The 13,215-nt window shown below is 34.8% G+C and overlaps 1 protein-coding gene across 1 annotated transcript; it reads left to right on the top strand.

Moving 5' to 3' along the window:
• The first annotated feature begins 5,957 nt into the window (after positions 1–5,957).
• LOC104609576 (3-ketoacyl-CoA synthase 11-like) lies at positions 5,958–12,957 on the top strand. Its single transcript, XM_010275935.3, has 2 exons — positions 5,958–6,733; positions 11,961–12,957. The coding sequence occupies exons 1-2, from the start codon at positions 6,125–6,127 to the stop codon at positions 12,741–12,743; spliced, it is 1,392 nt and encodes a 463-aa protein (XP_010274237.1). The 5' UTR covers positions 5,958–6,124; the 3' UTR covers positions 12,744–12,957.
• The last annotated feature ends 258 nt before the right edge of the window (positions 12,958–13,215 follow it).

Here is a 13,215-nt window from a genome sequence, read left to right as displayed (position 1 = left end):
TATTTTTGAAAACAAAAATTTACATATTAATATATGGGTTGTGCCAAGCCATGCTGCTGACTGGGCCGCGGGCCTGTGGCAGCACGGTCCACTTTGTCATGTCATTCCACGCCAGCCCGTGTGCTACAGTAACGGGCCAAGCCTGACATGGCCCGATTTACACCTCTATGCAAAAGTCTTCATCAACTGGCGATGAATAGACCTGTTCATGGGCTGTGTTTCGGTGGGTTTGGATCGAGCTTTACCTCTTTATTAATAGAAAATGTCTAGGCGCAAGTTCGAGCCTGACCCTTATAAGCCCAAAGTGCTGTTTGGGCATAAAAACTCTTACTTATGGTATAATTTTTGTTATTTTTATTTTCTATTTTTGTTTATAATCTTTGTTATATTTTCCTATAATTTTTGTTATTTGTTTCATTTCCTATTTTGATTTATAACTTTTGTTATATTTTCTTGTAATTTTTGTTTTTATGTTTTTAAAATTTTTGTCATATTTTCTGTAATTTATGTATGTAGGATTAATGGATTGGACGTATTGGATTGGGTTATGGCGGTTTTAGGTTAAACCCAAACCGAACCTATTTAAATTTTCCTAACTGGGTCATTTACGGGTTAGTGAATCAAATGGGTCGGGTTGACGCATAACCCAAACCGTCCTAGTGCCACGGTGCCACCCCAACAATTCTACCTTCCACATTGATATTATTAAGTGGTAATAATGAATGCATGCATGCATGGGAAGCAGGTTGCCTTTGATGTCAGGAATGGCGGTTTAACTCCACAGTCCGGCCAGTGGAGCCACACTGAAAGTAACCCCTTGACTGACAATCAACCCTGCCAAGTAAGGCAGGGTTCGGAAGCATGGATTTGAGTGATGGTGGTTCATTTCAAAACTTGCGTTCGTTTTGAGGTGTAGCGAGTTTTCAAATACAATATACCGTGGCTCATTTCTCCCTCTTTCCCCGTTTACTCTGTCCATATTCTAATCCTTAGGCTCAGTTTGGAAAGAGTATAAGCGCAAATATGTAAAGTGTAAAACTATCTATTTTGTATTAATTTGTATGTATTTATACCGTATATATTTGTATTTGTCCTTAAGAGACAAAAGAACAAAACAGTTGATTTGTATATATTGTATCCAATTACGTGGCTCCGATCAAACCATTGAAACTAGTCCATCTTTTGCGCCGGATGACATGAGCCAATCCACCATTCAACAATAACTGTATTTACATTTAAAAGAAAAGATTTGGTGGCCGACCTTTTTGGCATTAATAATTGGCAATAACAGAAAGGATGAATCTATGAATCAAAAAAAAAAAAATGGTGACCAAGTTTTTTTTTATTATTTAATTTTAAAATAAACAAAATAACTCAAATAGTCAAATGGTCAATCACCTTTAAGACTTTTACTCCCATTAAATTTCCTAAGATTCATTAGCTTTATCTATATTTATATCTATTTCAACTTAATTACAATTTTATATACATTAGATATATTTACATTAAACTATAACCATTAATAAAGATTAATTATATTGAAAATTAGATATTCAATGATATATTCTTATGCTAAATAATCTACTTCCATTTAAAATTATAATTCATTTATATTTCATTTGAAAATAATAGATATTAATTAACCATAGAAAGAATAATTTAGTCAGTTGCTCAAATAAAATAAAAATAATTATTAATTACTTTTATGGATAAAAATATTTATATTAATATAACAAAAAAGAATTTAATTAATAAAATGAATAAGATAAATTAGAAAATAATATCAATTTATAAAACTATCTAACAATTATTAGTTTTATAATTAACTTTTACAAATTTCAAAAATTAATAAAAACTATTAATTTTAAATATAGTTTAATTGTATTAAATCAATTTAAATTCCAATAAAATAAGGAAAATTACAAAAACCTCATTGGATTTCCTCACAATCGTATGAAGCTCCCCTATATTTTGACCTTAACAAAAACCTCCCCTATTCTTTTGAAAAAATGTGCAAATACCTCCTTTTGATCAACATTCCAAATAAAAAAAAATGTTGATGTAATGCATTAATTTTACTTCACTTCAGCCTTTTTACCCTAATTTGTCCAAAAATGCTAAAGATAATTATTCTTTGAAAGTTGTTTGGAAAAATAAATTAATGGAGGGTAAAGTTAAAATTTTAAATTGTGTATGCTAATGCCTTAACAAGGGTATTCTCACAACTTCAATGTCTTTGTTACTGAAAAGCTAAGGGAAACGAGGTATTTGTTAGGTCAAAACACAAAGGTGGTTTATAGAAATTTAACAAAAGGATATATTTTTTTTAATTTTTCCTAAAAATAATACAAAAATAATAATAAACCAATAAAAATTAATAAAAAAGATTATTTTTCAAAAAGAATAGTAAAAAATTTAGCATTAAGATAAAAAAATACTAATTTATCTATAGAACAGGAAATTGGCCACTCTTACTAAAGCACAACTTAGAATGTGATTGGATAAAATAGATATACCCAAAAAAAATAATAATTGAATTGAACTTAGATGGGCACCCAATTATTTGCAATTGTCATAGTGCTCCATTTTTCACACATGTGGTTATTTATTTTTAATAAGAAATTATAAAAAAACCCTTTTAGGTCTTAAGTTTGTCTAACAAAATCCATCATTAATCTATAATAAAACCATTCTTAACCCTCTGCCCCAACAATTAATGTTTATAACGTCTTCCCACCACCCTTAAATACTTTCTTTCCTCTTAACTCTCCATTAACCCCTTTTGACTCGTTTAATAAAGCAAAAGAATAAATTAGATGGGTTTGAGTCAGGTTAAGAGTCAATTCAACCTTAAATGGGTCAGGTTAAGAGTCAATTCAACCTTAAATATGGAACATAGTTAGGATCTCAAGTGACTTAAAAATCCAAATGTGCCAACCCAGCCCATGCATTATTTGCATGGATTTACTTGATACTTTTCCAAGTATGTCAAGCAAAACCTACTTTTCTTCAATATCTTTTGGTAAGTAGTTGAGGATTAATTCCCATTGTAGATCTGATAGAGTTGTCAATGGGTCTTGTCTGGTTTAGTCACGCAAACCACTACTAATTACTTCTATAAGATAAACCCAGAACTGAACCAATTATTAATCGGGATAATAGGGTTTGATTCGATTAGACCTGATTATACTTGACATCTATAATTATTTTATGATAATGGCAATTTTATTTTTTAATAGATAATGATAATAACAACTAAGAACTTTATTTTGAATAATATAACATTAATAAAAAAGACAACAAAATCGTAAGTTGTTTATATGTTGATATATTGAAACAAATGTTTTTAACCAAAATTATCTTATATATTGTTTATAAAATTTACCCTTTAAGACAAAATATAACAAAAATCACAACAAAAACCAAGAGATCTTGATCCATACGTTATTAACTATATAATCGTTTCAACTCTTAATCAATTTGGAATAGAAATAATTGGCCTTGACCCAATTATTAATTGGGAGACAAACCACAAAACCAGAACTTACATAATTGGTTCGGTCCATTTGGTTCTATCTGGTAGGGGTGAACATGAGTTGATTTGGTTCGGTTCCATGACAGAACCTAATGCCTACCCTATATAAGTTGGTTCTAGATTTTTGCATGGAACCGGAACCAACCCTGTGAAGGTCAGTTCCAGAATCGGTTCTAGCCTTGGCGGTTTTGGGGTCAGTTCCATGGGAACCTGTTCTCTCTTTACTGTCCCCCTTCAGGAAAAAAAAAATGAAACATGTTCTTTAAAAATTTGGTTCTATTTGGTAGGGGTGAGAATGGGTTGATTTGGTTTGGTTCCATGATAGAACCTAACTACCCTATAGGAGTTGGGTCTAAATTAAATTTTTGAAACCGGAACCAAACCTGTGAAGGTTAGTTCCAGGGTCAGCTCTAGCCTTGGTGGTTTTGGGGTGGGTTCCAGTGTTTACATGTGGGACATGTTCTTTCTTTACTGTCCCCCTTCAAAAAAAAAAAATGAAACATGTTCTTTAAAAAATTGAATTTTTCAAGAAATATAATATATAGTTTAAAACTTAAATTATTTTTATTGATCAAATTGAATAATTTAATATGTAGATTATCATAATATATTAATATATAGTTCAAAATTTATCATTATAATTTAAATTTTGTAAATATTACCTTTTACATTACTTATTATACACATTCAAATATTAAAATGAAAATAAATTATCAAATCACTTAAGTAATTCAATGGTCAAATTGAGACCATGGCCTGCTTGGGTCCAAATTTTTACATCCTCAAAAAGTATGTTGGGGTTTATTTCAAGAAAAATTTGGTTCCAATGTTGGGTGGGGATCAATTCCAAGAATTTGGAATCAGACCCTGCTTTGAACAAATTGGGTTGGGTTAGTTCAAGGCCAGATTTAAATCAGTTCTATTTGGATTTGGTTCTAGGCAGAATCTACCCATTTACTCACCCCTAGTAGTAAACCTGGCCCATTGATAGGTCTAATCTCTGAGATCAAAATAAGGCATTTGACTATGAGTGAAGAAAGAAAAGGGTAAAAGATTTAAACCTCCCTTAAGTTTTCACATAAATATTTATACTTCCCCAATGCTTTCCAATAGGACTTAAAACCTCCCCTGTCCCTCTAAAATGCCGTTATATTTGACTAGAATCCATAAAAAGACACTTTTGCCCATCAATGTGTTTCAAGTTTTCAAAGTAAACCATCGAAACTACTCCATCAAAAATAAGAAAATTAACCTCTTTGATATTTCTAAAACCAAGCTCTGAGATGGGAATAAAAAACAAGAAAGATCTCACATAATAAGAATAACATGTGTATTTAAGACTGAGATTTTGTGCAACCTGGACAATTTTCTCCAATATATTAATACATCCTTAATTATTATAATAATACAAGCTTAACCAACACAAATCAAATATAATAATACATCCTTAATTATTATGAGTTGGAACGGTTTAGTTGGGAGCAGATCCGATCTCTTCAAATATATACAAACACAAATCAAATATGAACTAATAACGACCAACATTTTTCAAAAGTCCTCTCCCTAATGGTGTTATCAATTCAAATTTGGAGGGTTGAGTTCAAGTTTCATTGTCCCTGAAAGATGGTCCCTTTATCTTTCCACCACTGACTGCCTCAAACCCAACTGTGATGTTACTCAACGCAGCACTGACTCAGGGCATTGGGAAGTTTTGTTTTTCAGGTTTTTCTATTTGTTCTTTTTTTCTTAAAAGTGAATTTTTGAATATATATATATATATATATATAAGACACATATGACGTGGAGCCAACCTGAATATTGAAGATAGTTAAGGGAGGGGTATTATTTGTCTAGTGACATCATTTCACATGCGAGGTTTAAGTCATTTGAGAAATTACAAGGGAAGTATAAGTAATTAGGAGAAACATTAGGGGAGCTTTAAGTCTTTTACACCCGGAAGAAAAATAAGAAAACAAAAGTGGCTCATGCTCTAATTAATACATACACTGAATTGATGCAACCGCCCCATACAAGTGGAAGACGAGAGAATCTCATCTGTTCATTGAGATACTGAATAGGCCAGCGCCTTTGATTACTACGCTTACCGGTATTTCAACAACGTTCCCAACCCAACTACAACAATAAATAAGGTCCCAACTGCACAAAATAGATGATGTCTCCTGAACAGTCGCCTAGCCAGCCATACTCACTCCTTCACCCCCTCAAAATCACCCTTGACTTAGAGGCCTCTGCTTCACCCGATCTCCTCTTGAAATCAACAATTTAACTAAACGGCAACCACGCAGCTCGTACCTTACTACGCCTCTTCTAGTTGGTAACACTTAAAGCTCCTTTCTCTCTGATGTCGGTCCTCTCAGTCTCCACGTTCTATATATATATATAAATCCATGCAACCCATTTCATGCAGAAACTCACATACCAACAATATTTGTGTCAATCTAAAACCCTTTTTTTTTTTACATGATGAAGTGGGTTCCCATTTTCTGTTATCAGTGAATCTTAACATCCATCACTGAAGCTATAGAAATCAGATCATCAGTTTTATAAGCTTGATACCATCACTCAGTCATGGCCCAAGAAATAATGTTCCAACTCATCTCACCTCTCTACTTTGCTCATCCTCTCCTTGCGTTTGTGTCTGCTCATCTTCCAAGCGTGCTTCTTTGTTCATTACTTGTAATCTTCATAGCTGCCATGCACCATAAGAATCGACGCCCAAGGGTCTTTATGGTCGATTTTGCCTGCTACAAGCCAGATGATGCTTTGAAGTGTCCTCATTCTATCTTCCTCGAGCGATCGGCTCTTCTGGGTGTGTTCTCAGAACAGAGCATGAAGTTCCAGAAGACAATCTTGGACAAATCAGCCATTGGGGAGAAGACATACTTCCCTCCGGCCTTGTGGATGCTACCGCCGAATCCGTGCATGGCCGAAGGAAGGAAAGAGATGGAGACTGTGATGTTTGGGGCCATCGACGAGGTGTTGAAGAAGACCGGAGTGAAGCCTTCAGATATAGGGATAGTCATTGCAAATTGTAGCGTCTTTAGCCCAACTCCATCTCTAGTCGGCATGATCGTAAATCATTACAAGCTCAGGAATAACATCTTAAGCTACAGCCTTGGGGGCATGGGTTGCAGTGCAGGAGTAATATCTCTAGACCTTGCCAAGAAACTTCTCCAGGTTGGTTTCTGTTCATTTATCTACCAAGTTAACATATCTATTCTGCTTTCATTGATCATTTGGTTTTAAAACTCTTGAGCATTTATTAAGCTGACGACCAGGCCACAGTGATGACAAACAGAAGACACAAAAACCATAATTTTTTTTCCTCAACTTCAAAATTTACGAAAGGTTTTTACACCACATGAACAACCCTCCAAAAATTTTCATTACTTCTTTGTTAGACGAGCTCATTTCTGCTGCGGTCATGGACTCATGGTCGCGGCATTTTCTTCCCATCCCCAAGCAAAATATGGTCACTATAACAGATTGTTTAAATCCAAGATGATATGTTCATTTAACTTTTTTTTTTTTTTGTGTGTGAAAGTAAAAGAAAAAGAATTAGTAACAAGATGTACAGAAAAAGCAAGGTAACAACTGTCAAGTTGGTAAGGTCTCTAATTGGTTGTAATGGAAAGTTGAGATCTAGTCATCCATCTTCACTTGCACGAGGCTTGGGGCCTTGGGGCAGTGTTTTCAACTTATAATTGACCCAACTGGTTAAACCCACTACTGGATCAAGGTCGACCAATTCGGGCAGTTGAGCCATTGACCTGTTTGACTCATTCACTATTTTGCATGTTGCACACTCAATGTATGTAAATTTCTGAAGTCCATAACTTTGTGTTTACAGTCTGATTGGGATGATTTTTGTTTTGATTTTGGGTAATTTTTTGAGAGATATGTGTCCCAAAGGCCGTGGGCACCTTGTCCTGCTGTTTTTACAAAAAAAAAACCCTTATTCTGGCTTCAAATCATAAATTTTAGCATTTTTTATAAATAAAAAAATTAAAAACTAAATTAAATATAAAATAATATTTATATATAAATATTACATCTAAAAAATAACTATACATTTTTCATTAATAAAATATATGTTTCTACATACCAACACATATATTAACCCATTCAACCTATATAATCAAACCATGACATATGACTCGGAGACAAAAAAATGGTTCGACTTCCGAGTCTATTTTCAAAATATTGCTTGGGGTTGTTGGTTTTGGAGTTGGGCTACACCCGTTGTATATAGCCCCATGAAAATAGAAAAAAAAAAAAAAAACGAAAAGAAAATGTATGGAAAAAGCATATTACAAATATATGGTCAACCACACAAAAAGTCCAACCAACCACGCCATCAGAAGCTTTGCGCAATAAGAGCCAACAACCCATTTAAGCAGCACTCGGGATTTACTATTCACTTTTTCTACCCACCGCCCACCGTGAATTAGAGCCACACATCTTTATTATGAATTAAGATGGGTGTCACACACTACGGCCGCACCTTATACAGGTTAGTGTGGATCTCCTACCCACCTACTCAGGAGAACCCTACTCAGTACCCACACTTATTGGAGACCCAATCAGCCCCCTACAAAACTGCCCCCCACAATGTCCCATACCACATCCCTGTCATGTATTGAAAATATATTTTGATGATAATATTCATAATGTGCTGTGAGACGTTGTGGGAGACAGTCTTGTGGGGGATTGATTTGAATTCCACTTATGCACAGGAGACCACAGCCACACCTCGGAAATATCTCAAATCCCCGAATTAACTTCAGCTGTTGGCCGAGAGCATTTTTATGCTGGACACGTTATAAACATGGTTAAAAAAAGAAATAGGGGCTATTATTATCTTACCCCATCTATGGTAAAATGTTTTCAACAGCATAGGCTGTTGGCCTCAACAGTGAAAGTTTTTCCTAAATCCCCTGCACTTTTATCCTAAAACTTAGGGGTGCAAATAGATCGATCGGATCGATTTGATTTATATATTATAAATATATTCACTTATGAAAAGACATGTATATATTAATGTATATGATGAAAATAGTTGAAATTCTTTATATTAATTGTAACTTTTTTCATTGATCAAATTCCCCCTCTTATTTACTGGAAAACAAACAAGGCCTATATATCTAGTCTCATGCCCATGGGTTTTTCAACACCTGTAATGAGATACAAGACTGAACGGAAGTGCATGAAAGGGTAAAGGAAAAATGTAGGAAATCCGAATTCCGAAGTCATTTGTCTATAAGAAAGGAAGGGCAATTTATCCTTTCAATAAATAGATGGGCATCAAGAGTGAAATCATGTAGAATGGGTCTATAGGATTATCAAGAGCGAGTGATCGAGCACCCCGGCGTTCTGTACACACGGGGTTCACACCTTAATGCGCACGAAACACTGGCAGCTTTATTTTGGTAGATCCTGTAGCCCGCTGCACACAACTCTGAGGCTACCCCTCTGCTGTATTGTTCCATGAAACAAAAATAAATAACCTTTTGGATAAAATATAAAAATCTCCCTGGAAGAACTTTCGATGATCATGAAAACTTCTCCTAAGGTTTCACCTTCGCAAAATCATCCCTTATGATAATGAAAAAACCTATAGTTATCTCCCTTTTCTTATTGTTATTCATGGAAAATGTTGGCCTAATGAATTAGTTCTTCAAAAGTATCCATTTTACCGTTAAAAATTGAATAAAATACCTTCAAAAGAATTTCACGTTTAATTAAAATTAAAAACATTACGTGTAGTAAAGTTTATAAGGGAAAATCTGATATTTTGAATTATATTGAAAAATGTCCTACTAAGTTGCAAAGGAGAAACCTCAGGAGAGGTTTTCTATGATTATTACACATTTCAACAGAGATTTTCTTTTTTATTTTACCCTAAACTTTATAAATCTACAGTATGTTCGTATGAAACACTTGTGCATTCATTTTGGTTAGATAACTTAGGTCCCATAGTCCGTTGTACATGACTTTATTTGTAGCCCATAAAGATTAAAACAAATAATCCTATGAATTACACATAAAGTCATGTACGGCAGACTACGGGACCAATTAAGAGTATTTAATTGGTGCACGAAGTAATGATGGACTGCAAATAAAGTCGTATACAGCTCGGACCAGATTGAATTTATTGAGGGGGGATGGTTTCCTGTCCACCAGCTAGAATTATTTAGACCGTTAAAAAAAAAGGGATTTTTGGACTGTAATCATCCTCAGATTTTTTTTTTTTCAGCCCCCTCCTAGTCTACTAATAATCCCCTATAAACCACTATAAATCATATCCTTCTCGCCACATGCAGGATTCAGTCCACCCCTATAGTTCTACCTAGAAGTGGACTGAATCATAAAAACCCCTTAAAAAATCACATTTATTGTCGCCACACTCTTGCTAAGATAATGTATGCTTTTGGTTATGTGAGAGTTTATAAATGGGATGCTTATTAGATAAATGTAGAGGTGTCTATGAAAAATAAAAAACCCGAACCAAACTGAGAAAACTGAACCGCAAAATGCAGTTAATTGAACATATCAGTTTGGTTTTGGTTTTGAAATTTTTGAAAAACCGAAGGGTCGGTTCAGTTTTTGGTTAACCTACAAAAAAACCAGCAGTTAACGGAACCGACCGGTATATATATTTATATGTATATTTTATATATATTTTTAATATATGTCACATATTTTCTATATATTATATATAAATATATATTCATTAAATATATAAATATATACTTATATTATATTTATAATAATCTATTTATAAATATATTATATATTATATATTTGTAAAATATTTATAATATATATCATTTATTATTTATAATATAATATTATACATATTTATATAATATATATTATAAATATAAAAAACCGAAGAACCGAACTGGTCAAAAACAACATCGGTGGTACCGGTTCGGTTTCAGTTTGGAGAAATGGAGAAACCAGTACCACCAGTTCGGTTTGCAAAATATGCCCATGGTTCAGTTAACCAAATCGTTGACACCCCTAAATAAATGTTTACTTGAAAAACACTATTTTAAATGTTTATTGTTTTTGTTATTTGGTTTGGCATTTTATGGACGTTTCAAATAACACCCCATAAAGTTTTTTCTCACCTCAGCTTAAAGTGTACAACATAAGCATTTTGTTTCAATAAATGTCATCAGGTATTGAGGGAAACAAGAATTTGAAGTTTCCCCCAATACATCAAGCGTATAAATCAAAACATTTCTATTCTCCAATGTTTATTTGATAAACATTGAAACCAAATAGCGGTTTCATGCACAATAAATGCCAACACCAATGTGATGCTGATGTGGCAGTGTTTTTTCCAACAAACATCCACGGATCAAACATAACCAATGTCATAGTCTTGCACTGAAACAATGAAATTGAGGCTTTTGATGTTTTGTTAAGACTCCGCCTTGAATTAGATGAAGTGATGTATTGTTAAAACCACTACAATAAATCAAACGCCTTGATTCTCCATTTTAGCCATGCTCAATAACACTATTATAGCAAATGTGAGTTACAAAAAATAGCTAGAATTATTTCACATTACAGCCTAGGGACCATTTTTTGCATTCCTTATTTGGATGGAGCAATTTAATACTCCAATGACCTGTTCACATAAGTGTTTTAAAAATCAACCCGGAGGTTGAACCAGTTGGGTTGAGTCATTATTAATGCATAATATTCACAAATATACATATATATATATATATATTCAGAATGTATAATTGTATTCAGCATATTATATATATTTTCATTTTCAGTTTAATTTTTTGTAATAAAAATTAAAATTTGAGATTAAAAAGTGTTTTATAGCAAAAAAATAATGGGTCAAGGCACATTCAACCCCTTGTAAAGCACAGATCACAAAAAATTATCAAAATCATAAAGAATATCACCACCTAACTCAGTTATGGACTTCAAAAGTTTTAGTATAAATTGTAACTTGTAACCTATAAATTGCTGATCAGGTCAAATGTGTCAATAGTTTAACCGTCTAAATCCACGTGTTCTGATCAAGTGAATGGCTTTTGAGCATTTTCTGGCTTTGAGGTTAATTATAACCAGGTTGTGAGTTGAACGGTCCAACCTACCGGGTCAACAGTAGGTTCAAAAATGCACAACGGGATGGGCTAGCTACCTATGACAAGTGAACATACATGGAGTGTGCGGATGGGGCCCACAGTAAGCACCGGCGTGTTCATTCCTGATAGATAGCCCAGCCCAGCCCAGTGTACATGATTGTCTGCACCTAATCTGGGCTGCAAGTTTGCTCAGCAACTATTTCTGGGTTTTAAAACTACTAGTCTACTAATACGGGTTATCCCTAGAAAAAACGACTGATTCAGTGATTCTCCCCTATGACAAACAGGTGCACCCCAACACCTACGCCCTAGTGGTGAGCACAGAGAACATTACTCTGAATTGGTACCTGGGCAACAACCGCTCCAAGCTCGTCTCCAACTGCCTCTTCCGGATGGGCGCAGGCGCCGTCCTCCTCTCCAACAAGATGTCCGATCGCCACCGCGCCAAGTACGAGCTCCTCCACACCCTTCGCACACACTACGGCGCCGAGGAGCGTGGCTACAGGTCCGCATACCAGGAAGAAGACGATGCTGGAATCGTCGGTGTGACCCTCTCCAGGGACCTTTCTACAACCGCCGGAGATGCTTTACGGACCAACATCTCTAACCTAGGTCCTCTGGTCCTCCCTCCTTCGGAGCAACTTTTCTTCCTCGCCAACTTGATAGCGAGGAAGGTTTTCAAGATGAAGATAAAGTCTTACATGCCGGATTTCAAGAGGGCTTTCGAGCATTTCTGCATCCATGCAGGAGGAAGAGGTGTTCTAGACAGTGTAGAGAAGAATCTGCATCTGACGGATTGGCAGATGGAGCCTTCAAGGATGACCCTGTACAGGTTCGGCAACACCTCCAGCAGTTCCCTCTGGTATGAGCTTGCCTATTCTGAGGCGAAGGGGAGAGTCAGGAAGGGGCATCGCGTGTGGCAGATTGCACTGGGTTCGGGCTTCAAGTGCAATAGCGCAGTTTGGCGCGCGCTCAGGACGGTGGATCCCAACAAGGAGAAGAATGCTTGGTCCGATGAGATCGACCAGTTTCCAGTGGTCGTGCCTAAGTTGGTCTCCAGTCATTCCTGAACTACGTATCTCTCTCTATTCCTTCTGCTGCAGTCAATGAACGTTAGGCGCTTGTGTATGTCGAGTTCTTATTTAATTTGTGTTTTCTTTTTGTTTTGTTTTTTGGCCCTTTTACATAAACAGCCTGAAAATCATTGGCTCCGTTCGCTTTTTGACGAGTTTTTAATGGGAAATACCTATTTGGATAAGTGAATTTATCCATGTTCTTTTATTATGATCATTTTAGCCATAAAAATCTATTATTAAAATGGTCATTTTTATCTCATTCAAATATTGTTAACTTCCTCTAGTAGAAAAGATATTTATCAATCTAGGAGATGAGTATCACTTAATGGATAAGTGATACCTAGGAAAATAAATTTTCCTTAATTACTACGTAAATATTAAAAAAAAAACATAAAATTTTTTATCAATGAAAATCAAAATCCCATTAATCAACTTTACTCCTTTCAAAATCCTTAAAAAAACGCCC

This window comes from Nelumbo nucifera, chromosome 3, assembly GCF_055504915.1.
Source record: "Nelumbo nucifera cultivar China Antique chromosome 3, China Antique-T2T, whole genome shotgun sequence".
Classification (NCBI taxonomy): domain Eukaryota; kingdom Viridiplantae; phylum Streptophyta; class Magnoliopsida; order Proteales; family Nelumbonaceae; genus Nelumbo; species Nelumbo nucifera.
The sequence above is the reverse complement of the archived record's forward strand: the minus strand, read 5'-3'. Positions and strand labels throughout refer to the sequence as shown.

What these genes read in the sequence shown, in the direction of transcription:
- LOC104609576 (XM_010275935.3), top strand. Translation starts at nt 6,125, where the DNA reads ATGGCCCAAGAAATAATGTTCCAACTCATCTCACCTCTCTACTTTGCT. An exon ending in TTGCCAAGAAACTTCTCCAG is followed by an intron (nt 6,734 to 11,960) that starts GTTGGTTTCTGT and finishes TATGACAAACAG; the next exon opens with GTGCACCCCAACACCTACGC.